This window comes from Molothrus ater, chromosome 1, assembly GCF_012460135.2.
Source record: "Molothrus ater isolate BHLD 08-10-18 breed brown headed cowbird chromosome 1, BPBGC_Mater_1.1, whole genome shotgun sequence".
Lineage (NCBI taxonomy): Eukaryota > Metazoa > Chordata > Aves > Passeriformes > Icteridae > Molothrus > Molothrus ater.
The window spans coordinates 145,454,621-145,482,140 of NC_050478.2; the positions used below are offsets into that span (position 1 = coordinate 145,454,621).

General features: G+C 41.7%; 1 protein-coding gene across 1 annotated transcript in view; it reads right to left on the reverse strand.

The window, feature by feature from the left end:
- Positions 1-5,468: 5,468 nt before the first annotated feature.
- Positions 5,469-27,520, reverse strand: part of NDRG1 (N-myc downstream regulated 1) — a 40,146-nt gene continuing 18,094 nt past the window's right edge. The window contains exons 4-16 of the mRNA XM_036406887.2: positions 22,171-22,276; positions 20,623-20,743; positions 17,970-18,032; positions 16,341-16,401; positions 15,797-15,883; positions 14,575-14,631; positions 13,524-13,627; positions 13,060-13,116; positions 12,213-12,264; positions 11,394-11,441; positions 9,826-9,861; positions 8,467-8,518; positions 5,469-7,319 (exon numbers count right to left, since the gene is read on the reverse strand). Of these exons, the coding sequence (XP_036262780.1) occupies positions 7,054-7,319; positions 8,467-8,518; positions 9,826-9,861; positions 11,394-11,441; positions 12,213-12,264; positions 13,060-13,116; positions 13,524-13,627; positions 14,575-14,631; positions 15,797-15,883; positions 16,341-16,401; positions 17,970-18,032; positions 20,623-20,743; positions 22,171-22,276 (1,110 nt within the window). The 3' untranslated portion in view covers positions 5,469-7,053. The remainder of the gene's footprint in view (positions 7,320-8,466; positions 8,519-9,825; positions 9,862-11,393; positions 11,442-12,212; positions 12,265-13,059; positions 13,117-13,523; positions 13,628-14,574; positions 14,632-15,796; positions 15,884-16,340; positions 16,402-17,969; positions 18,033-20,622; positions 20,744-22,170; positions 22,277-27,520) is intronic.

The window sequence follows — 27,520 nt, forward strand, 5'->3', positions numbered from 1 at the left end:
TAGGACCAGGCAACAGTCCAGCTTTAGATTCAGTTCCCTGGCTCCCTCTGTGCCTGGGGAAATCATGCATCTTTTAAAAAAGTACTTTTGTGGTTACTGTTTGAATTCATTGAAGATCTAGATCCCCAAAGGCTTTAATGGATCCAGCCCTTTGCTTCACTTTTCCTCAGGATTTCAGAGCCAGAACAAGGCCCTACTGTTCATTGCCTCCTCCAGCAGGAACTGATGCTCATTGTACATTTGTGCAATGGGCCCAGGTCTCTGCTGGGACCTGAAAGTGATGCCACCATCAACAATTACAGCATTGAGGAGGTACCAGGGTCAGACCCCTCTGCTGCAATGGGCAAGTGAAAGGCTAAAGAAAGGATGAGAGTGACAGTTTTGCAATCCACCTAAGCCAAGACTGTTTGACACACATTCAGCTCATGGTGATCATCCTGTTGGTCCTCTAGGCTGGGTCAAGGATGTAGGGTGGGATTTTGAAGGTCTGGTCATGCTGGCATGAAAGCAGGCATGAAGCTTTTTAAAATGCCTTTCCATGGAGTGTTGGCTGGAATTTAAAACACCATTTTGATGTAAATGCAACTGGAAACAGGGAGTAGTGCAGTTGCCATGTTTTTGAGGTGTTCACCAGGTTTGTCCTGTGTATATGTAATATTCCAGGAAAACCACAACATTTAAAAAGACTGTGTCATCTTTTAAATTAAACCCTGGGATTTTTCTTGTCCCAGATTTCTTGAAGGAAATTTGAAACAAACAGTTTATTAAATGGATAGAGACAGTGTTCTCACTATCTAGAGGCACATCTCCATACATTTACCTTCTCAAATTGTGACTTTCCAGTTTTAACATTTCTATAGAGTTATTTCTGTCAGCTTCATATACAGAAATATATGAAAAAATAATGAGAAAACCAGATTGGTTTGGCAGTCTGAGTTACTCCAGCTATATAACACATTACTTGTTTGTAGAGCATCATGGTGAGGTTTTTTTAAGATGGCACATTGCTGCTGTGGTTTAAAGATATTAAACAAGTGGCAAATGGTTAATGAATCTGTGACTGGCACCTCATTGAGAAGTTTAGGCAAGCAAATGAAGGTGAAATATATTTAGGTGAAATATATCTGTGGCTGACATTTCCCATCTTCTTGCCTGGCTAATGTCCAAGTGGGCATTTGCAATCTGTGACAAAGCTGGAAACTAGAGGACACAGAAAAGTAAAACTTGCACTGTAATGTGGTGAAAAAGGATAGTCTGAGACCATTTCCTTCATTTTGAATATTTTGGCAGATTGGAAAAGCCAGTTGTTTCCCAACTTACATTTCTTTGCTGGTCTGTTTCTGGCTCAACATTTGAGGGTTTTTTTTGCAGCACTCTTATTGGACTTGGGACAGAGGTCTAGAGTATTTGAGCAAAGTGGAGTGTATTACCCAACCTGCCTAAGCATGTCTTCATTATCAGCTCTCTTGAGAAGTTGCAGGAACAACCTGTTTGCAAAAGCCATACAAACTGAAATTGTTCAAACAAGGTTATTAAAGACATGGGGAAAAGCATTTAAATTAATTACAAAACACTTTTTTGTATCACTTCATTTATGTACCTCCAGAGCTAACCACAGTAAGGATTCTACCTTTTAATTCTAGAAAAAAATACCTGCAGTGTTTTCCAACAAACCAAGCTTGCCTTCTAGCCTGAAGTACCTTACTTGCCTTCATAGGAACATAAACACTTTGAGTGGCCTCCTGTCCTGGACTGAGATTGGTCAGCAGGGCTTGTTTATGGCAAGAAAGCACCTTCTCCTCATTCTCCCCAGCCTTCTCCTCCAGTGTGCCTTTTTTATACTCTTTTTTTTTTTTTTTTTTCTTTTTCCCCCAAGAAGGGCAGTCCTCTACACTTTTAAGCATTTCATTTTTAAGCATTTTCCAGCCACCTGTGCCTCTGGCAATAGCTTTCCACAAAAGTACCATATTTCCCTGCTGTCTCCAGAGGCACCAGAAGTCCCATCTGGCCTCTGCAACCTCTGCTCACCCACGTGGCAGCTGCCCAGCACACAATCCTGCATGAAGGGCTTCCTGGCTGCTTCCACTAGTCTGGGAATGCCATCATCTCCTCAGTATTTGCACTTTCCAAATGAAGTGCTGATCCTTTGTGAGGCCCTGCTTCTGTAGGATCTCCTCTGCCCCAAACACACATGAGCAGCAGAGAGGGAATGGCCGCAGGATCAGATCAGCGTTTAACATTGGCAGCTGATGATAAAGAGCTAAGATTTTTTTTATTTGGCCATATTACCATTACAAATAAATGAAACCATGTTGCAGTCATTCAGTAAATGACAATTCCCTAGCTGGAGAGATCTGTGTGGCTCTGAGGTCCAGCAGGTTGGTGGGACAGTGTGCACCTCACCGCTGTGTGTGGGTCTGGGTGGCACCTTTGCATGGGGTGGGCTTGCCAAACCCTACAAGGCTGTTCCCTGTGCCAATGCCAGGTCCAAAGGGTGGGGCAGACCCACAGCTCAGCAGCCCCATCCTCCCTGCCCATCATGCTGAGCCTTGTGAGGACTTGTGCACACACAGAGGTACATACACACGCAGAGCCAGGGCATGAAAAGCCCAGGCTGGTGGCATGTCCTGCTCTTTTCCAAGTGCCCTGGCTCGTGTAGGCTTTGCCTGGAGCTGCCCCAGCCCTTCTCCAGGGCTGCTGCCCAGCAAACAGCCCTGCCCTCCCCAGCCCCCTCCAGGCACTGACCTTGACCTGAATACCATAATCCACTCCAGCCACAAGCAATTGCAGAGAGTGGCAGGTCACCCAGGGATACTTTCTGCAGCTCTACTGCAGGTCACAGCCCGCTATGGTGCAGCTGCTTATGAAGGAAAACTGCCTGCCATCCCTTTTCCCAACCCTTGGGCTCTTTCCCATGCCCAGGGGTGTCTGCATCCAGTGTTTGATGCACATCCCACCAGTGCCAAAGCACGTAGGGGTCCATGGGATGTGGGGCTGCCTCTTTAATGACATCAAAACAATGACTCTCCTCCAGCCCATAGGAGTGCTGGGTAAGCAAATGATCCCCACGCTGAGCTGCAGAGAACAGACATTGAACTGTCTGGCAGTTGCAATCAGAAGCCTTTTTTTTTCCTTTTTCTTCCCCCCTAACACTGGTCAGCAGCTGTGTTGTTTATAAAATGAATGGAGCCCTTAATGAAGCAATAGATAGAAACAGTGAGAGGCTGTGTCTGTCTGTTACAAAGGGCTGAGGGGGAAGGGTTGAGCTCTTAAAATACCCTGACATCCTTTCTGCCACTTATTTAAACATTAGACATAGCAGCGATCAGCTACCACCATAAAGTCTATATTTGGCTCTGTGGAAATGCTAAATCCACACATCAAACCAGCTGTTCATATAGACAGGGAGAGATTTCTGTGCCTGTGAATGTAAAATAGTGCAAAATAATGTAAAGAAAAAAAAGGAGCAGACAGCATGTGGGAAGGGGGAGGGCCAAGCTGCAACCAACACTGCTCAGTGTGTTGCATTGGTGGATGCAATAGACCCATGCATTACAGGCACATGGAGGATTGCAGCAGATACTCTGCCCAAGAGGCAAAGGCAGACAGGGAGAGGATTCCAGCCCTGGGGAGAAAAAATAAGCAGCTTTGCTATAAACAGTTTTCACTCCAGCTCAGTCCATCACTCACAACACGTGACATTAATAATAAACCTCAAAAACACATCTAGGTTAAAGTTTCCAGCTGTTCAGTCAATAGAGACTTTTAAAGAGGAAAGCAGCAGCATCCTTCAGCACAAAAGTCCTGCTGCCATCACATGGGATTGGCACATCCACTCCCCCTCTGCAAGGACAGGGAGGGGGAAGGATAGCATGAAGTTAAGCCAGATTTTTATACAGTAGATGTCAAGGCCTAGGCAGAGGTGGAAATAACTTGGATTTTAGCAATGACATCCCTTCTATTAGTGGTTTTGAAGAGTACCACTGCTGCAAAGATTTGGCATTGAGATACACTAATGCAATCAGGAAGCCTCATGGTCCCTGGGAGCCCATCCTGTTTTGTTTCTTTATAGCCCCAAAAGCACTGTGAGGAGCAAACTGGATATTTTCTGGAAACCTCCTGTTACCCAGTCAGAATTTCCTCTATGCCATAGTAGCTCCATAGTGGCCATTCACACTTGGAAAAAAGTGAGATCCCAGCTCCTGTTTTCCAGGTTAATAACTCTACAATACTCAGGCTAACACAGAAGTCAGCTTCTGCAGGTCTGGGAAGGGTTTTTAAAAAAATTCTGATAAATCTTCAAACCACTTGCATCTCTTAAGTTACAACACAAGCTAAAGATGCCAGGAGAGCAGTACTGCAGGGAAAGAGGAGTCAAAACTCTTTGTAAAAGATGAGACACCACTCCTCTGTGCTGCCCTCCAGCTTTTATGCACAGGAACACAGTGTTCTCTGCCAAATGAACACTTCTGATGGCAAAGCTGACATTTGTAGTGATCCTAGCAACTCCTTGCAGCTTAGAATTGCTTGCAGATCCCTTTGTGCTGCAATAAGGCTTGGATGCATTCCTCTCCATTAAACCAAAATAAACTGCCTGGGCTTGACAGGCACACCATGGTGTCCTTGTGGAAGGAATGATTAGCCATTCCCAGAAAAGCTCAGCAAAGAACCCAACTTTGCCCCTCTTTTGTAAGATGAGCTGGCACAGGTTGCTCCTGTTTTCACTGGCACTGGCTGTCAAGCCCTTTGCTGGTATCAGTCCAGTCCTGTGCTGAATCATCACATCCAGTAGAGCCTTGGCTCAGACATGACAAATATTTGCTTTTACATCTTCCTATCACAGGATTTTTTGAGTTACAGGAGGAATGAACAGCCCAAAATAGTCCCAGCAAAGTCATCAAAGCACCTGTCCCTGAAAACTCCAGTATGTTAAGTAAGTCACTGGGTTAATCTTTACTTTCCTGAAATCACATTCTTGTAAGAGCTCCAAAAAGAACCACCTTTAAAAAAATCCAAGTCACATCTGCAATTTCAGTCAGGAGGCCTGAGTAACTCCAGCTATTCATGGGGAACTCATCACATCAATGGATTTAGAGATCAGAAAGGATGCAATGAGTGTGGCACCAACTCCAGTGAGGAAGTCAGACCCCAGATCTGTGCACTAGACAGTACTTTAGCCAGGGAGACAGAAAAAAGTTCAAACAGCAAATAGTACTCTGTATCATGGCTCAATAATTTTCTGCATTTCTATATCCTTTAGTACTACAATAGTCAGCAAAAAAGCTGAATAAGTGTGTGCTGTTTTATTAGAATAGTAGGCTGGAGGAGGGAAGACTCTGAGCATAAAAGCAGGGAATGACAGATCTGAGTAAAATCAGAAAGACTTGATTGATACAAACGGATGACAAGAATATATTTGGACTGAAAAAGATTATTGTACTCCTGGTAAAATATGAAGACACCAGACATTGCAAAGTTACAAATTTATTTGTTTTGAAATAAATACAAATACTTCATTAAGAAACTTTTCTTGATAGACTTTACACAATAGCTTTATTCTTTCTGGAAATTGTCTGTTCTTCCCACAAAATGTTATGGATATTCTACACAAGAGCTGAAGTTAATCAATATAAAGTAACCTAGATGGTGTTCTTCTGAACAAGCAATCCCAAAGTATTAACATTTGCTATTTAACTGCTCAGCATTTGAGCTTTTTGTCTGTGTGAGGACTGCAATTCAGCAGGTATGCACTGGAGCTGTGGAAATCCTGTCCCACTAGCTATGGAAGGACAAACTTAAGAACACCCAACTGTGACATTCTGAGTGGCAGAAAGGTATCAAGCCACTAGCTTCAAAGAAAGCAACTCAAGGAGGCTATGCAAAGATGCAGAACCAGCAGATCATGACATTTACAAAGTCATTAGACACTGCATTCCAGACATACAGTATTGCTGCTCCACCACTTCATGGAATACACTTTTCAGCACCAGTGAAATCTCATCAGTTTCAAATCTAGAAATTAGTGGCAGTTGAATGTACAGTATCTAATTACATGCCCACCCCACAGTTATTCATCTCTCCTGACAAAGAACAGCTGAATCTGTCTTTGCTTACAGAACTCCAAATTTATGACAATTGTGCTGGACACAAAAAAACTTGAGCTGCAAAGATAAGAAGCTTTCTGAAGGAAATATCAAGCTGATTCTTCTTAGCTCGCATGTACAGCTACCCTACTTGTTACAACTACACCAACTCCTGCAGTTTGGTACACCCTTTGGCCCAAGTTCCCAAACAGGAAATCCTACCTTGCTTACCAAATTTAAATCCTGTCCTCATTTGGCTAAGCAGGTTTTAGGGTCTAGGAGGGGGGAAGGAAAGGAAGACTGGAACTAAATCTCAAAAAAGTGAAATGAAAAACCTTAAAGATTTAGTTCATCTCAAAGTCACATTAAAATTGCCTATTTTAGTAGAATATTATTGTACATAGGAAAACAGGCTTGAATACTAATGAATTAGAAGGCCTATAAATGCACGATACATTAACTTCTCTATCATTTGAAGTCAAGCTATATACAATGAATTCAACTCCAGCTTCAACATGAGGCCATAACACATTTGTTTCATTTCCTTTTCTTAAAGTCATCCTTAACAGTTATTTTTTTTCTCCCCCGCTTTGAAACTCATCTCAAATTGTGCCAGTTTACTTCAAGAGAAGAAGAGATAAAGGGCCCTGTAACAGCTTTGATTTTAAAGGAGGGTACTGAGCAATTCTGGTTTGACTCTGAAGTGTTTACAACCACATCAGCTTTTGGCAAGTATCCTTTAGAATTTGGCATCCACTGAAGGAGGGCACAATAGCAGCAGCTGTCTGAGACACAAGAATAACGATAGAGCAAATGAGATGCTTCTTTTCTTTGGTCCCTCTCAGACCCTGGTGAACAGAGTTCATCCTACAGAATAGCTAGAGATTAATACCAGTTATGTTTTTGTGATACACAGGGGGCATCCATTACTTTTTCACACTGTGACCCGTTTTGAACCTCCCAGAGCCATCTAACAGGACACTTCCATGGACTTGGGGCTCGATTGTTCCGCGTTGCTCGCCGAGTTGGGCGTCAGCTCGATCCGCGTGTCCGTGTGGGAGCGGTTCCTGGAGCCGTCCCCGGTGTGGGAGCGGCTCCTCGTTCCCTCCCCGGTGTGGGAGCGGCTCCTGGTGCCTTCTCCAGTGTGGGAGCGGCTCCTCTGTCCTTCCAAGGAGTTGACGCTGGAGCCAGAAGCCGTGCGGGACCGCATCAGCCTGGTCATGCTGGCAGAGGGCACTGCAAGAAGAGCCCTTCATTAATGCCTCGCTGCATGGACGTGGAAGGAAGCCCTTGCCTGTCACAGACATATTTGCTGAAAAATCCTTTCCTTAGGATCTTTTCTCCTGAGGAGCTGAGACGCCTCAGAAACGAAATGTAAACAATGGTTATCTGCTGCTGTGGAATGCAACAGGTGCATCTGTGATTGGTCTCATGTGGTTGTTTTTAATTAATGGCCAATCACAGCCCAGCTGTCTCAGACTCTGGTCAGTCACAAGATTTTATTATCATTCCTTTGCCTTCCTTTCTAGCCTTCTGATGGAATCCTTTCTTCTATTCTTTTGGTATAGTTTTAATAGATCATTTCCTTTTAATATAATATATAACATAAAATAATAAATCAGCCTTCTGAAACATGGAGTCAAGATTCTCATCTCTTCCCTCATCCTGGGATACCTGCAAACACCACCACATTTGCTTTCCCCTTGGCCTTAACCATCCTTGGAGGAGCCTTCATGGTGGAATGGATACTTTTCAGGGTACCTTCACATGCTCCCCTGCTCCAAGCATGTGGTTAAGGAGACAAAATTACTACAGTGGAATTAATGGCCAGGGCTGAGGAATTCAAGAAACTTTAGGGCACACTGCTGTGGCTGGAAGAATCCAGAGGGAAACTGAAGAGACTCATCAGCCCTCCCATTACTTTCCGATATTGAACCCCTGCTGGCAGCCCAGGGTCATGGTGCATCCTCACAGCAGCAATCAGAAGCAAATACATGAAAAACAAACAGCTACAACTCAAAGAAGTTTAAATGAGGTTTTAAACCTCATTTGAAACCAATGAGGTTTTAAATGCTGTGTGCAGTAGATGAACCTCATCCTTTGATGCCACGAGGGGACACTATTACAAATAGCCAACCTTAAAAACATTGAGACGAAGTAAAAGAGGTATTTGTGGGTATAAGCTGTTTACAAAGCTCTCTACTATTTAATAACATCACTTGGTCTGAAAACCCTTTGCCCAGATACAGCATGTGTTTTTTCCCCTTGCAAATGCATTTCCAAAAGGGAAAAAGTGACACGCGGGATCAGAGACTCTCTGGGTGCTTAAATGCCCAATTAACTTCAGTAGCAAGATCAGCCATTCAATAAAGCCAATACTTACTGTATCCCATTCCCTGAACAAAGTATTTGAAAGCTTCAGCAAGCTTGGCAGGCTGCAAAAAAGAGGCAGAGTTATCGTAGGCATTGCTCAGTAGGTTATATTACAATGTTACAGATTCCACGGATGCCCTATCTTAACAGGGACATATTAAATATTCTCTGGGTTCTAATGACTGCATGAAAACTTCATTTATAAGAAAATTCCATCATTTCCCTCCCTAGTCATCCCCCCATTATTTTACAAAATGGATACATACATTTGAGATCCAGGGAACACAAATGGTCCAAACCTGGCTCAAAACTTGCCTTGAGCAGTTACTGAGGCAGGTGAACCAAAGTAAAACAACTGGCCTCACAAAATGTACAGGGCAGTTCATACTAGACTGGTAATTGAGTAATTCCTAATCAGCAGAGAACAAATTCAGCTATTCAGAGCTGATAATTATGTGTATAGGGCAAGAAAGCTCACCAGGCATACAGCAGCACAAATGCCTACAACCAACATTCTTGCAATGAGGCACTCCCTGCTCTTCTCCTCTGCTAACAGTGGCCACATAAGCTTTAAAGGCTCAGTTATTTCACATGAAAATATTTTTTGCATAATTCTCTGAACCACTGCAAAGAATGGACTCCCTATAACAGAAGCAATGCACATACTACCATGTGGCTTTAAAAAAACCTTTTCCCAGTTCCCACTGTTGGAGCACACACTGTTTAGGCATTCAGCTGCAGGCAATTACAAATTTATCTTTTCCTGAAGTTCACAAACACCACTTTATATTTCTTAGAAATCTGTTTAAATGTTAGATCACATTCCAAAGCTGATTTACAAAACAGCTTTTTAAGTGAAGCAATACAAGCGCATAGGTAAATTTTAACTTTGCCAGCCTGGCTTTATTAGCAGCTTGGAACTTATGCCTAAATGTGTTCTAGAAACTCCACTTCATCCACAGTCAAGCTGAGCCAGTGTATGCAATAACCTAGCATTGTTATTTCCTGTCTCCCACTTTCCTGATGTATACTATAAATAGTCCAAGTAAGAATGCTGTTAAAATGTCAGTGGTTAAAGCCTTAATCCACATTATCTTAGTAAATAGACATAAAATAATACTTCTGCATTCCCACCTCAGTTCTTTCCTTGGTTAAGACTATCAGTGAAAATAGTATCCCCTCCCAATCTTAATTTTGTGCTTCATTGCTCTTTAAAGAAAAAAAGAAATCTCAGATGACCAACTGACATCATTATTCATGAAATCATAACCATCCTTTTGGCTGACATTTGGGAACAGCAAGTACCCTATAGGAAAACACCCATTTGCTGCAGAACATGATTGGTAGGATTTCCGACAGCAAATCCTACCTGGGAAACTTGAGGGAGCCCACCACAGTCAGCCATCTGAAATGGGATGAGAACAGCCAGTTAGAGCAATGCCAGAGGAAATCATTTGTGCTCAGGATATATTGAAATGACCTTTTTAGCTATCTGGCAGAAAAACACTTCCTTTTGTTGTGTGAGTAACATACACGTGGATGAACGCATCAAAGCAAGCTGTTAAATGTTTATAAAGCTACCACTGCACCCGAGAAAACCACAAAGGCTCTTGATGCTCAGGGAAAGCATCAGCTGGAGCTACAAATGCTTTTTGCTGGGCAGCAATTACCAGTTTCTTAGAAACCAGCCTATTAGTCCTGCTTGCAAATTCAGCTCTGAATTCCAATAACATGACTCTGTATTGACCTGGATGACAAACAGGGTAGGGAAAACAAACACCTAAAGCTCAGAGGTGAGAGAAAAAAGGGGAAAAATTATTTGCTGAGATTGCTGATGGCAAGCATCAGCCTGACTTGCCAAGGGAAGCAGGGAAAGTCAAATGAGAAAAGCTATCTTGAGTGCATGAAATATTTTTGGAGCATTTCATTTTTCCTGCCACTCCACCCCTCAAGTCAACCCAACAAAAACAGTCTGTTCCAAGGAACACTACAAGCTGAAAACAGTAGAGTTGTAAATTACAGGAAACCCCAAATCCTATCTAGAATTAGTTAGCAGAAAAACAGACCTGCATCAGGATCAGCCATATCCCTGGACTGTTCAAAGGCTGGCCAGTGATACAAGGTCTGAGACAGTGTCAAACTTTTTTAGGGTGTCTGCCACACCCACATTATAGGGCAGCAGTACAACTCTTCAATGTTAGGAGGAAAAAAAAATTAAATATTTTTATTTATCATAATTTTCACTGACTAGTTCACTAGAGATGCAGTAGAAGCTCTTGGCAAAGCATGACCAAACTTGTTTCACTGTTTACATGCTATTACTTCATTACAAGCTGAAGATTGCACTCATACTCTGAATGCCAAATATGAGCCAAAGCCTCTGCATGATGTTCAGCTGTTTTTAAGTGCATTTTATCAATTTTTCTTAGCAGTATTTTTTCTTTTCTTTAGCAGTAACATGTCCTAGACTGTACCCTCATAGAAGGCAGGTTGACCAAACTGTGGCTGATAGATTAGCTGTTGATTCACCTGATACTGCTGCTGAGAGGCAAGCACAGGAACAGAATGAACTGGTTTGCACTCCTACTCTGCTCTCAGCTTTCCAAACCTTTCAAAATATCTCAAGATAAGCTTTGCCAGCTCTTGTCAAATTCATTATGGGTATGTGAAATACTGAACATTTCAACTCTCATCTCTACTATTCTAAAATTGAGGAGCTGAGAAATTCCCTGCTGTAATTCTGACACGAAGCCCCTAGTCTTGTTTATCCCACTAGAATACTCTCACCCTGAAGGAACTGTGTTTTTAAATCAGAACTGGATTCTCACTGTATTATCAGTATTGCAACATATCACTCTAGTTCTGCTTATTTAGCTAATCCAACTGGTTTTATGTGAGAGGAGTGTTTATTTTGAAAAGCACAGTTTTTGTTATTACCTTCAGAAGCGTGGTCCTTGTTGGGTCCAGCTTTGAGTTGCATTCAACCTACAGAAAAGAATAAGCAGCATAAGGCATTGCACACAAGATTTTAAGTGTGAACTCTTGTATGAAAACAGATCCAACACCTTGTTTTCTGGCTTAACTCAGACTAAACTGAGTGTCTTATGATTCTGTGTGAAGACTCTGTGTATACATATACACATCTTTAAACCCAAGTAACTCAGCTCACATTTTTAACTGCATTTTCTCCACGTTACAAACCCATACTTGGGAACTGGAGATTTTTTTTTCCCATCTGTTTCTGGGACTTCAATGGCAACAAGTGTTGTTTATCTTGTGATTTGGGGTCATCTGGTAGCGTCCCAAGTGGTGAGTAGCCATGTGGCCACAGGCCAGCAGACTGGGCATGCCCATTAAGGCACAACATTTGAAGTCATCCAGTCATCTGGGGAGAGTTATAATGGTCAAAAAGAAGCTCTTCACTTCCAGAGTGACCCAGGGCACAGCTCCAGCACCACACAGCAAGTTAAAATACCAGCAGCAGATTCCTCTCTAAAGGAAAATATTTGCGGTTCACTGGAACTGCTGTGGTGATTGTTCCTAACGTGGTAGCTATTAAATAATAGTGCACAGGCAGAAGGGACAAACAGCATGGAATTAATGGCAGCTCTCCTGTGGTCTGGAAGAGGAGAGCCACTGGGCTGGACTGACAGCCAGCAGGGCTGCAGTGTGGCAGGGGCTCTGCTGGCCTCTTGCAGCCCCTTGGCTTGCCCATCCATCCTCAGCAGGGTGGCAAAGATGGCTCAAGGTACCCACCACAGCATCCACTGCTGGGGAGCTGTCACCGACCACCAGGAGGACAGGACACCTGCAAAGAAGCACACATGAGAGGTGTCATCTCTGCCACCCAGCTCAGACTTGCCCTGAGCTCCGTTTGTGTCTCTGGAAGAGTGAGACAGTTAAGCATGTGAAATGATTTGGTTTGTATTCCAGGCACCTTAAAGATACGTCAAATCCTGCATCAGCTGCAGATCTAGTGACGTGCTCTGATTCCCTGCCTGAGAACCTGTTCTCTTCCCCAGCTGGCAGCAAATCAGCCCTTGCCAGTGCTCTTATTCCTTCCTTGATTTACAAAAAATTGAATGTGGGTATCAGCATCAAAGTCTCATGCCTACCACCCCCCAGACCCCTGAGCTCCAACTTTTGGTTCTGTCCATCCAACTCCAGATTGTCAGAGGAACAGAGTGTCCTGTGTATAACCATCAACAGCTGAGCTAGGAAGGACTTGACAACTTATGTTGCACAAGTTGGAGCATAAGCAAAAGCCAGATGATCTATCTGTCAGTCATTCTCACTCCTGCTCTATCTTCCTGGAATTTTTTGTTGTTTGGTTGGTTTTCTTAATGGTTTTAGGCTGGGCTTTCTTGGTTGTATTAGCACAGCTCAAGTGCCATCAGAGCTATAATTTCCATTAACTATAACACATTTCTGCATGAATCTAAACATACTAACTTTTCAAGTACTTTGTAAGCCCAAATTTTTATATGCACAGTGACAGGAGCTACTTAACTTTCAATTTTAATATGTTTGCCAGGTCTGAAGAGAGGAGTTCTTCCTAATGGTAGTCCCTAACCTGCAGTAAGCTCTGAAATAAAGTACTTACTGAAGGGTGACAACATTCACTCCAGGAACAGGACGCTCAATCTCTAGGTCTCGTCGACTAAAAAAAAAATAGAGAGGACAAAGGCTTTTGAAACACTGGAATTTTATAGTTACTTCTATATTCTTCTAGTTTAGAGAAAGCACAGACACTCACATGTTAATTTAATCTGACTTAATATTAATTTAATCACAACTTAATATGTCGTGGCCTCCATAACTGATGTAGAACCACACTTAGACTGAAGGATCAATGTTGTAGTTCAGTCCCAGTGTACAACCTTTCACCCCACAAATGCACAAGGTCCTTTTCCAATAAGCAAACCACCTGAGATCCCTAAAGGCACTATTAAGCAGAACTTCATACTGGGAGAACACATGTAATCCCATCACACAAGAAATACTGTCTCTAAAGAGCTGGCCAGCCTCTTAAAAATTTCCAGTTAGAAATCAGGTAAATGTATTTACCTGTTGTAAGAGTTGACAAAGAGATGAAGGTTGGTTTGATTCATATCATTAATGATATGCTGACGGTAAGTATGGATCAGGTCATGGTTGCTGTGAATCTCTTCCTAAAGTGGAGACAGAATTGTTCAGAACAGGGGCTATTTTCTGAAAGGATCTGAAGACATGGCACAGTAGTTGTTGTGTATCAGACTCATAGATATGAGAGGAACAACAGGAGTGCACCTTGAGGGAAGGGACAGCTTTCAGCACCCAGTGAAGTCACCCAGAATTAATACTGGCTTCTGATTGCAGTACCACAATTTTCACTTGAAAACTCAAATATGTCATAACGTTTAAATCTCACAATTGCAAAACATGTTGTAGTGCAGATGGTTACAGCCAGACAAGTGTGAGGTTTTAAAACAAACAGAAGAAGATTCAGGGTAAGAAGCCTAATAAATGTTTCCAGGGTAAAGTAGATGTTGAAAGCTTACAAACATCCAATGTGGAACTCAATTTCACAATAGTAAATAACTAAGCTTCGAGGACTTCAATCAGTAACATTTTCAAACAGTTGGGTTCTAAAGTCTTTATAGATTAGTTCCTTGTTCTGCTGGAATGGAGTTTTCCATTGCATTTACTAACAATTTCAAGCACAGCAAAGTAGCCTCAAAAACAGTCCAGCACTTCACATGAGGCTTGCACTGGAGAGCACTGTTAATACCAATAACCAGCTGTCACAGAGCTACAAGCATATTATATAAAAAAATCTGTGGGGTTTTTCAGCTCAGAACATGAGCATATACAACTCTTATACTTGTGTTTAAGTGTTGGCTGCCTAGACAAGGAGCTGGCCCCTACTAGAGTTGTTACAACTGAGATGCATTTGAGTACTCAGGACACAGAAAACCCCATGGCAGAATACTGCTCAAAATGCTGGAGACACAAATATGAATCCTATCTCAGTTTAACTTCATCTTTTGTTGTTTGACTGAAAGCTTCTGCACTCCTCTCAGCCCCAGGAGGTAAATACAGATGACTGAATACATCAGAGGAATCTTTTGAACATTACCTTTCCAAATAGATGTGAAATGACCATGTCTGGCAAAGCATTCGTCCAACCTGAAATCTGAACAGCAAGAACACCTAAGTATCTGCTATTACCCCAGCCCCTGAACAAATGACACCTTCCAATTACCCATACACAGACCAATGGATGTTTCTCTGCTCTCTCTACATATAGAATATCCTGAAGTGATACTTTCCCCCGTCAATCCAACTAGAACACCATCAGGAGCTGGAGTCATTCTCATCAGATGCCTTCACTAATGCAGCTGTACAGAGAACACACTGCTAGGGGCAGAGGTGAACAGGGAATCACTCTCTGCAGGAACACCAAGCAAACCAGCCTGGTGGGTGTCACTGAACCCCACTGCCCACTCCCCTCCCTGACAATGCAATGGAACTGGGACCAGAAGCTCACAACCCACAGTAAATACTCCTGCTTTGGAAGGACATAAGAACATAAAGCACCTGCTGTGCTCTTGAGGTGAGCAATATTCCCCTTGAGAGGTGGAATGCAGAGGCACAGATATGGAAGAATTTAATGCACTGAGGTGCTGGGTGAGAATCAAAATGGGTCAGGAGGTTCATTTCATAGAAAATGAAAAGTTACTACATTTCATTTAAATAAGTCTGTCTATCACTTTATTTTGATAAGTTTGATGTGGGAATATATTTAGTAACTAAGCCTTGAAAGAATGTTACATCCTGGCTCTGTAAGTTTCTCCTAGGAGTTTCTTTTATGTCAGCATCTTCTGGTTGTACAAACCACCTGTAGCCAATGCTTTTTTCTGAGTCCTTTTGGCATCTAAGACTCACAAATGACTGAAAAATGGAGGATGCTGTTCTGGGCATTTTTCTATGCTCTGCTTCATATTTTGGGCTGTGTTGGTAAACAAAGCCATGGACAAGAAAACACTGAATGCTACACTACACTTGATGTTTTCTTGAAAGATGTTTCCAAAACTACCATGTCCAGGTAAACTGTTCTCCCCAGCAGTTATGAGCTGCTAGGAATTGTCCCACTGTGCCACATGTATCTGTTTTCTCAAAGTACCTATTTTTATCACTAGCCCTGTATGAAGCTTTTTTGCAAATGGAAGAATAAACCCAAAAGGAATTAGCCCAGGATGTTTAGTATCTGCAGCCATGTCTGACATGCAAGATGGCCAAACTCCTCATGTCCCACAGGCTTTCAGTAAAATTTATTTTTCTAACTGAAAGATGTTTACCTTAGTTGCTGCCCAGTCCATCCAACCTTCAGCACAAGGGTTTACATTAATGAGAACTAATCCCTCCACCATCTCTGCATGGTTTAACTGCAAAAGAGAAGATCTAAGATTTGTCAGATATCCTCTGAAGCTCGACAGTCAGCAAAAAACTTAAATTAGCAAATTATGTCATGGAGAAAAAAGTGGTAGGTCTAGTTTTATCTTGCAGAAAAGAAGCATATGTATGGGGAAAAAAATCATTAAAGCGATTCAACTGAGCAGCTGGAGAACATTAGGATTTAACTTTTTCTCCACCCTCAGTTTAAATAGAGAACTCCCATTAAAAAAACCTTCTGCAAATTAACTGGGTAGAGCCCAGGCCTTAAAATGGAAAATCTAGGTCTTCTGGATTAGCTATCCTGCAGATTGTGGTATTTCACTTAAAAGCTTGGCCTGCATGCCTAACTGGGCACAGCAGAACAGGAATTCTCTATGCACGCTATGGGGACAACAACGTGTAAGGGAAATCATGCTTGAGGCTTTAGGGAAGCTCCACAAAACTTACAGCAAATCTGGTTAAAATGTAGGCACCAGCTCCAGTTCCCATTCCTATGATGGTCTTCAGCCTGCACAGCAATAAAACAGAAGAGACAAATGAGGAAGGGTGCTGAAAATAAAGTTACAGCAGTAGCCTTCCTCTTTCACATGCCAGTGTGTATCTGCAGAGGGGAGGGCCCAGCTTGGGCAGGCTGTGCACCCCCAGCAATGTCAGTGGCCCCAGTGATATTTGCAGGACCCTGGTCCTCCTGCATTGCAGGGCAGCAGCTATCCTCACTTATCTTTAAGTAAATACACTGAGCAACCACAGCATTGTTCTGATCCTGGGAGGAAATGATTCTTCTCTGCCAGAAAAACTTACAAGATACAGACCTGAAATCTGCAGCCTAAATAGAAAGCTCCCCCTCCCCAGGCTCCCCCTGCCTTCCCCATCACAGCTATCCAACTGGGGCACTGATTCCTCTCTAACAGGAGGCTGGCAGGGAAACATCTCCTGCTATCCAGTCACTGGGGTGATGAAGTTTAAACTTCATAACCAAACAGGGCAGAGACAAACCAAATATTTGCATTAACTGAAATCAGATTTAAAGCATCACCTTCAAGGTCGTAGAAAACACATGGGAGGGAAGGCTAGACAAAACCACTGAGAAAAACAGGTTATTCAATGTTTTTAGGAAAATACCTGAGGATAGTTTTAATTCTCATTAGCAATATTAAATCAAGACTTTGTAAATACACTCCAGTTTCATTGATTTCCAAGGTACTGATGTTATTGGTCACATTTTTTTGAGCAGTGCAACAGAACTGGCAACCCTGTGCCTGACATTAGGCAGTTCAGAAAATACACATCCCCTGAGGAGGTAGTGAGGTAACCAGGTCCACAGTACTGTAAGAGCTGCTTATAACTGCAATGTCTAAGTTGGGGAGATGGTCCAGCCTGTGTTTGCCAAAGCTGCCTAACCCTGAATGACAAGTTTTCTCTGCTTGTTCTAAAAACCCCTTGGAGGTGTCTCCTGCCCTCTCCACTGTGAACCAGGAGCATGAGCTCCACAGAAAATGAACTTTTCTCAGCTAAAGCTCCTGCTAAAGCTGAGCTTTAAGGGAGGACAACCCAGGAACACTGCCACTAGATGTTTCAACACTGGTGACCTGGCATCTGTACTTGGTAGTAGAAGATGCTCAGAGAGGTCAGACTGACCCCCTAGAACACTCAAGCCACAGAAGCAAAACAGTAAATGTCTTCAGATGGGACAGTGCTTCTTTTTTTTTTTTTTTCCCTGCTTAACCACACAGGAAAACGTGGGTTGTTACAGTGGGAAGAACAGATTGTCTGTGCCCTGCCCCTGTGAGGGCTATGCACACAGAATACTGGAGGAAGCCCCTAAATTAGGTTCATGGGATTTCTCCTAAGCTGCTTCCTGTTTAAAAATAACCAGACACTTCAAAAAGGGCCAAAAAAGAAGCTCTTTCAGAAACCAAGGCAAAAGCAATCCATCTATAAGAGAGGAATCCAAAAGAACCACAAATGTATTTCTAGCAAACAAAATGCCAGACTGCCAAGCTAAAACAAATGCCTGCTCTTTCAGTGAGCCACATAGAGAGAATGAGAAAAATAAGTAAACAATTCTGCACTCACCCAAACTGTTTCAGGATTCCAGGAATCATTTCAGCCAGCTGATCCATGGAGGGATACACATACCTAAAATGAGCATGTTTTTGAGGAGTTACTACACCACATCCAGCAGAGTACACTGGCATATTTAGAGGCACAGTGATCACTGTAGAGCTAGTACCAAATGTGGTCATCATGAGATCACTGAGTGTATGAGTGAATTTAAATCAGGAGCAAGCACAAGTAATTCTGCAGAAATATCAGCATAATCTATATATGTATTCTATATGTTACAAGAATAGATGCCTAAGAACAAAACAGACTACAATGAATCTTTCCCAAGGAAAGTTTACACTTAGAAATTATGAGAAAGTTTGAACAAGAGAGATGAGTTTCCAACCACATTCACTATGTTTGTATTTCTAGTCCACCACAAAATTTTCCCAGTATTGCATAATCAGAGACCACAGAAATGACTTCTAGATAGTTGGCAAAAAACTTACATGCATGTTTTTAGGGACACAAACATTACCATAGGATAAATGAGAACAGCTTTCCATTAATATTGATGAAGAAAATGAAGGCATAAGAAAGGCTATGAGGCTGATGAAGAAGGCTCAATAAAAACAGCTGTTTGTTAATGCTCCTGGTCTTCTCAAATCAGAAATAAAACTGAGAGAAGGAGATTCTGAGCAAAATCTCAACTGAGTAGCATGTGGAAAAAAATCTATCCAGAGTAGAGCTGGAAAACATCTGCCTAGGATGTATTTAAATCTCTGTTATACCGAATTATTCTCTAGTTTAGTCTCCAACATATAACCAAACAAAAACCACCAAGGACTGCAAAACATTTTGTTTTCTTAGATTTTCTTTTTTGGGAAATTAAACCTTAACGTGACAAAAGCTGGTGCGTCACTGCAACTTAAAGGAGACCTATAAGAAAGAGGAGGACAAACCTTTCAGCAGGGCCAGTTGTGATAGGAAAAGGGGTAATGGTTTTAAACTAAAAGAGGGTAGATTTAAATTAGATCTAATGTAGCCCCACATTTCTCTTCACAGAGAAAAGCAAGGCACAATTCTTTCCAAGAATATTTCTGGGTTTCACATTCTCTGAACATCAGAGAAAGAAAGCACAATTCTTATCATTTGCTGTGCCTGTGTTTGCAAAAGTAGAATACAATATGGAGATTGTTTACCCAAAGTGTTGGTGTTTTGTTTCCTTGGCCTAGCAGGGCCAAGAGTGTGTGTCAGGTGACAGTCACGAGATTCAGTGCAGTGTGTACAGGGTCGAGTGCTTGGCAGGTTCAGTTTTAGATGTACAGAATAATAAAGTATAATAAAGTAATTAATTAGCCTTCTGATATCCATGGAGTCTTCCTCATGATTCCTCACAGCACAGGTCTAATCTAAGGAAGAAGTTTTTTTACAATGAGGGTGGTAAACCCTGAAAGGGGTTGCCCAGAGAGGTAGTGGGTGCCCCACCCCTGCATACATTCCTGGTCAGGTTGGACAAGGCTCTGAGCAATCTGATCAATTGTCCCTGCTCACTGCAGAGGGGTTGGACCAGGTAACCTGCAAGTTTCCCTTCTAAACCAAACCATGATTCTATGACTTAATTTGGGAATGCTGGTCTCCCAGTTGAAGGGCAGGTAGAGATAATCGAACTTCTTACATGCCCATCATGATTATATCAAGTCTTTGCCAGCCCCAGACCAGGATGGCTGCCCTCTGCAGCTGCCAACTCAGTGTTAACACTCGCTCAGGACACGAGGGCTAAGGCACTTAAAAGCTCATGATTTAAACAAATGCAAAGACAGGGTGACTGAAATAGCTTTGTAGGCTGCTCTGACAGACAACTGGGCCATTGCAGCGAACAGCAGCATCAGACCAGCTTAAATATTAAGCAGGGAACTAGTCTGGCTCATGCAGTAAGGGTACTTATAAGCTCCTTAATACGTGGTTCTTACAGAACAACTGCTCCTGGCCTTGTACCCTCCCCTTGGCATGTTGGCTGCTCCCTTCCTCAGCCAAGCTGCTTCTTGTCCAAGGGGCACCTCAAGGTAAACCTGTCTCACTTGCTCTAAACAGGTAAAACATTTTGGCAATGGCAGTGCTCATGGCCCATAAGATTTCCAAGAGCTACAGCATCGTACATGGCACAGTCAGGAGTACAAAAAACCTCTCTAAAACCTTCTGTGTGGGTCATCAACACCCCCTTACTGCCCAACAACCTGCATTTTCCAGGTGGCTTATCAACTTAACATCTACCATGCTGCCACTTCATAAAGACCACAGATTTACAAGGGAGGTGATGTAGAGGTTAATGCCTGTCTTGTTTAGTTTTCATTCAGTATTTATATTCAGGGGTGTCATTACAAAACAAGCTAACTCAATATTTAAATTGACAAAATGTAGATATCTGTCAAGGAACTGCTTTACAAGCAGCCTAGTTAGCACAGCTAAAACACAAAATTGCAGCCACCAAGTCTGCTGTGAACTGGCACAACAAAACAGAGCTCCCAAAACTCCATTTCTTTAGAAACAGTGTCAGGATTTAAGTTCAAAAGCCAACTACTGTGCTTGGTGCAAGGACTTTTTAATGAAACTGCAGCTCAAGACTCTTTTTTCCAAAAAGAGGGTAACTATGAAAGCATGGGCTGTTTCCCTGACAACTCACCCAGCCTGGAAAGATGGTGCTCCATCCTGCTGACCAGGTGCATCCACATGACAGACTGCAAAGTGCTGGGTGATTTCCTGCATATCCTCGAAGTTGAAGAGAGGATTGAAACAAGTTTTATCTTGGGAAGGAAAAGAAAATATGAAATAATTATGCTGAAGGAAATACTAAGTTTGCAGCTACAAAAATAATTTATTAATCTATCCTGCAGGTTAATGAAAAGTTGAATCAATCATGTCAGCTAAGGTTTTCCATCTTATTTTTGTACCTACTAGAAGTATTTACTTGGTACACCTAATTCCTCAAAACATACTCCTCATGCAAAGTTAAAATACTAACAAAATTTAGCCAAGGGTATTTATCCCAGGTTTTGTCTTAAATTAAATTATCCATTTCCTTGTCCATTTTCTTTTTTTTTCTTTAATTGTGTCAAGACAAATGGAGGGAAAAAACATTCAAGGCTAAGATTGTGACTTGTTCTTTTGACCAAATATTACAAGTTAAACATTATGTGATCAACTACTGCAGCTCAAGACAAAAGCATCTTTTTGGGATACTCAGTGCTGTAGGCTCCAAGGCTTGAGGTGATCTGATTTCTGATTTTTAAGCAATATTAATACAGGGAGAGGATTAGCACATTTTCCTTCTGGTGTGGAAAGTACCATCTTTGAGATGCCTAGAAAATGGTTCAATAATCTCTGTGTGTTTCTGAATGTCCTCAGAAAACACACATGCAAAACCTGGGCAGAATATAAAATACTTTTAGCTCAAATCAAATTTAGAAGAATATGCAAATCCACAACAACTTTGGGGAGGAAAAGGTGTAAATTTATAGTTAAGTTACAGATTCTCTGTGCTGATTCACTGAAAATCAAAATTAAAGACACTTCCAGGAAACACAATGGCAATGTGTTTCCTGGAAGTGAATGAAGCTTTTTTTTTTGTCTGAATAGTAATATTCACCCTCTTGTAATAGCCAGCCTATAAGGATCAGCAGGTGTTTTTAAATATTGATAACTGATTAAGAAACCATGAACTGTGTGTAACAAATAGGACTGACAAAAGAACACACTAGGGCAGGTCTGGCTATTAACTCATCATATGACAGATAAGATAAAAGGCACTTGAATTTTTTTTTTTCCTAATGCTGGCTAAGGACACAAAGCCAGCACTCATTTCATACTGACTTGACATGTAATTCATAAAAACCCAAGCAGCACAAGGCTGCTTATCAGACAGGACCCAAAGCCCCAGCAGAGTTCTTTTTCCAGTCCTGTTGGCAATACATCATCAGCCTCCCCTTGAGATTTTTTTCAGCATTCACACACAGTCACTGTGAACTACCAGAGATCTTTTAAAGCATTCCAATTATTTACTGAGCAAGGATAAAAAAAATCTGAGAATTACACTTGCTGTAAGAGTTAGGTACCATCTAACAGCTTCCAAGGCACAGAAAGAAGCAAGGACCTGGGGAGGGTTCCCTGAGCACTGCTGCTTTCTGGCAGAGCTGTCCCAGGAGCTGAGCAGGTGAAAGCAGAGCTCACTTACGGTTGAGGCCGATGTCGTGGTAGGTGAGGATGGCCGGGCGGTTCCCGCGGGGAGTGCCGCACATGGTGACCCGCACGGAGCCGTGCACGGTCTCCACATCCTGCTCCTGCCAGGGAGCAACAACAGCCTGTCAGGGATTGTCCAAGTGCTCCTGCAGCAGAGCCTGATGGACCACGAGCACAGCTCCTGCCCCCTGCCAGGGTCTGCCCAGCAATCCCACCCTGACACCCCCCATTCTGCCCCATGGTACATTTTACATTTCACTTTCACCTTCTCCAGTCCACAGACAATTACAGAAGCACTCAAGCTGCTAGCTCTAACCAGATGCTGAGGGAACAGTTTAACAGTTTTTAACCACATTAAAAGGCAGAATAAGAAAACAAAGAAAGCAGTTTTGTTGTAGTGACACCTTGAATAACAAGAGCTTCCAACTATGACCCTCAACATTTGCTGAAGTACAAATCACCATGATAAAATATTTCTGATTTCTAGGAAAAAGAACTCTAGCTGAGAAAATAGCCACTATTCCCCAAAGAAAGCAGCATTAAGCAGCTTGTACATACTTATCTGCCATAAGGATTTATTACACTGTGAAGCCAACATTTAGTTTACAGGATTCCTACATTCCTACTACTTGCAGTAGTCTCCCCAATAAAATCAGCAGCCACATGTGTTTGTTTTATGGCTTGTGATGTACAGACCTGAGCATAAACCCAACTGTGTAAAGTTTGCTAATAGAACAAAACAACCACAACATTATTCTGATGCTTACCAGAAAAAACATTAAAAAGTAAACTGCTATTATTTGGCATAACAGGAGTTTCTACCACTTACTGATCTTAAAGCCAAGGACACCTTCATTAACAACCCAAAGTCCCCATGTGCACCATCTTTTGGATCTCTAAGTCAGATGTGACTTACACAAAAGATGGAACAGTTTTTTGTTTCTTTTCCACTTGAACTTCAAATGGGTATAAACAATTTGGTATTTTGCCAACATGTATCAAGGGAATCACAAACCAACAGTTATTTCTGACACTTATCTACAGTATGGTTACACTCACATAACAATCAAGGAATTACATAGGCAGTAGCCAGTCTTTGCATCTCCCTAGAATCCTTTATTTACAGCACAGGACACAGATATGATCCATGGCATTCAGTGCAGTGCACTGCCTGCTGCTGCAGGGCTTGTTTGACTTGTTCCATGCAGTAACACTCAGAGGCAAAGTCCAAGTTAAATTCAAATCTATCAAAAACTATGCTGTAGAAATCAGAGGTGTACAGCCTCTGCAAAAACCTTTCTAAAAGGTTTGATTACGTTCCAATATCTGAAGTAATAATTCAATCTAAATCTCAGCTCCTTAATTTGATATAAGGAATGCACTGCAGATTTTGTTGCAAATAAGGATTCTAGGCAACACCATTCTACATTTCATCTATTTTCCTTTTAATTACACAATTACGTCAGTTTAAAGTTACAACTGAGGCAGTAAATCAAGCTCTATCCCCCCTTGCACACAGGATAAGTTAAGCATCGCTGCTCTCTGAACTACACTCCAAAACTCTAATTTTCAGATCCTCTGTCTCCTTAGAGACTCATTCCTCTGCATACTCACTGCATTACTTATCAGGTAAGCTGTATCTTCCACATCTAGGACCATCCTTAGGCAAAACAGGGTGACAAATCCAGCGAGTCACACAGAGGACGGGTGGCAGGCTTTTATTTTGCCCCAGCAGGGAACTGGGTTATATAGACAAGCTGCTCTCCTACATAGGCTTATGACTCCCATCATGCCCAGCTGGGGAAACCAAAACAGACTAAATCACGAGGATGTCACTCTTAAATAGGATTTGAGCCAGGTTTGACCAGGGGAAGAATGTACTCAGAGGTCAGACATCAAAGATGAACTAAGTCCTTGCCACACAATGTACAAAGTGCCAAATTTTTAACCTGGGATTTAGCACAGATCTTCCTCTGCTGCTGTTTCCATCAGATTTTGAGAAGTTTAGCTTCATTTATGTTTTGTTACCTGAAATGCTGAAACATCCCAAACTTATGCTAAACTAAAGCAGAATTGAGTTCTTTCCTAAAAGCCAGGATTAAAGTTTCCAGTAAATGCAAAAGAATGAAAAATTAGTATAAGTCACAATGATTCTGAACAAAAAAAAAAACAAGGCCTTTTAAATGTTTGATATCTAGTATTTCCAAAGTAGATAAGCAACATTTAGTTTACAGGATTTCTACATCACCCCACTAATGTCACCAAGTTCAGCTTTTGGTGGAAAATATGGTGTTTACATTATACATTGGGTGGTTCATTAATATATACTATTAAAACATAATTATAGAAAGGCTTGGGCTGGAGGGGATGTTAAACATCATCTAATTCCAACTCCCTGCTGTGGGCAGGGATGCCACCCACTAAATCAGATTGCTCAGGGCCCCAATAACAGTCTGTATCATAAATATATATTTGGGTACCTTCATTATACAATAGTCCTAAAGAGATTTGCAGTGCCAGTACATAGCAATTAATAATACATCAAATTTATAATGATGGCAATTAATATTTTCCACATTCTACTTTCTTATGCTTAGCTAATTAAAATAAAATAATTTGACAACCTCAGCACTGTAATGAGAGTAAGCATTACTGTGTAACACACCTCCTGCTGAGTATGGAATATTGAAATTATTTTCTCCTCAGTTAGAGACTAATAGGCATTTCATATAATCAGATTTTATTGCTAGAGCTTTCCAGTAACAACAGTGAAAATCCAGGGCTTGTTTTCTTTGCAGGGAGGACTTTCAAGATTCAGGATCAACCTCCTTCATGCATGAAAGAAAAAGTCTGCTCATGGTAGATAAAACCAAACCCTTGAACCTGTACATCCCACTGACCGCCACAGAGAACTGCTCCGGAACTGGAAACCTGGATCTAGTTCAAACTCAGTGTCAACTAAAAATAGCTCAGAGACAACAGGTGACCATGCTCCCAATAAGTGGCACAACACAGTCAGTTTAACAACAATTGGCTCAATTCCTCGTTATTGTCACAGTGAGACTCCCCTAATTCAATAGGGTTGTGCTGTTTTCCTGTAGCACAAATTCTTAATGGGAAATGCACACAAGGTTCTAAAAAACAATCAATTCAAACCAGTTTGTTCGGTGACATCAACAACTTCACATCCCTATTGATCCTATTAAAGATCAAGAGATTTGTCTACGTGATGTAGGGATGGATGTTTTCAAAATGCAGAGCACTGAAAACAGATGGCAGCACATCCCAATCAACATCAACATTATAGTAAGAGGCTCTTCACCAACTGATTTGTATTAAAACACTATCTTGGAAAAAAATCCAAGGTACACTAATCCGATAGAAGGATAAAGACAAACACACCATCTGTTCACATCTCTCACTTTAACAGAGGTGCAGTCTTATCTCAGTGCACTAAACACACACATAAACATACTTTCAGTATGTGCAATTTAAGAGAGGATGTCTCAGTTTGGAGGAGCTGGTAGATCCTAAAATAGATTTTATTTTTGCTTCAAGTGACCTTTTAATTTTTTCATGAGGTTTGAAGGAGAAGACAATTTGTTATCACACAGGAGGGTTCACTTATTCCTTCCCCTCTACCCTGGGTAAGTAAGACATGGATTGAGAAACATGTTTATGAACAAGTTGTTTTCTCAAGTACGGAATACATGACCAAAATATCTCAGATATCTAAAAAGGAAAACTGCACACTGCACGTTTTGCTAAATACATCATGTTTTATATTTTAAGTAAAATACTGCATTCCATCAAGATTATTTTAAAGCTTTCAAACATACTTAATCCTCAATTAAAATCTCATGCTTTTTTTTTAATTCATGATGTTATGACTGTTAAACACACCTCTCTTCTCTTGCCTTAATTTAGGGAAAAGCTTTGGGGCTTTTAAAGAAGATTTAAATAGCTTTTAAATTTCTAGAAGATAGTATATTTTAAATGCTTATTACTTAAGAACTATTATAGTAATACCTGCATAAGCTATTTTTTCACTTTTTCAATTTCTTGGAGATTAAAATTATTTGAGATTTTAATGTGCTATTTCAATGTTGAATTTCAAACCCCCTTTACCTTGAAGTTCTTTAGCATTTTCTCAATAGATTTTTTACTCTAAAATAGAATTTCAATTCATCTCATGCTTGTTTTTTCCTAAAACCCCACATTTCCATTTTTATTTTTTAATTGGTTAACATTTCTATTCTGAATTAGCAATATTAAGAAAAAGGTTTCCCAAAATCAGGCTGGGAGTCTGGTACATTAATAAGGATGATGACTTCAGATGTAAATGTAAGTGACCCTGCTAAGGTGGAAGCCAAGAACAAAAACTTTGCAGCAGGAACTGACGCAGGTCATTGCGACAGCTCTGCCCAGGGATCCTTCCTAGTCCGATTAGCAGGGGTCACCCTGCTCTGCTCTCACCGGTGATGCAAACCACAGCCACCCCCATCCCTTTCCTTCAGGGTCCCAAAGGATGAGGAAAAGCACACACCACACTGCAACGCCCCAAACCCGGGAATCCCACCCCTCCTGCCAGCTGCTCCATCTCCCCTGCAGCTCTTCCCTTCGCCATCAACAGGCAGGAGGAGGAGGAAGTAAAGCAGAAACAGATCCTTCCTGCCTATGGATACAGATGGCCACGAGTGCAGGGGACAAACTCATCTCTGCAGCTGCCACACTGCTCCAAGTTCTGCTGAGTGACTGAGAAAGCAGAATCCTGATGGACTGAAACAGAGCTGGGAGGATGAATATGCACAGTGAGGCGGAGCCAGGGACTACACACATACATCAAACTGGAAATGCAATTAAAATGTGCTTGGCTTGAAGACAACAAAGGCACCCAGGGCACAGTGCCCTGCACCATTTATCATCAATTATCCTAAAACAGGTTTGGCCAGGAACATTCCCCTGCTTGAGATACAGGAGACTTTTACTGCAATTTTCAGGTGGGTGCCACAGACATCATAACAGACAAATTGCTGACTGGAGGCAGCTCAGAGCTGTCAGTTCTTTCATCTCTTGTCTTGGCCATGCCCTAGTAACTTCACAAAGATTTTCCTCCAGAGAATAACCACACACATGTCTTGCAACATGTGCTTTCAGAAGGGCAATATACCACTATACAGTGGCTTACTCTAAAAATGGAAAGCTGTGTTTAACTCCAGTCTGTCTAGAACTGCATGTGAAGTAAGAATCTATTTTTTTCCAGATCTGACTAACTATGTAAAATTTTACTCTTGGAAGGAGAACACGTCACACATACTTCTTTTCACTAGTAGCAGAAACAAAGT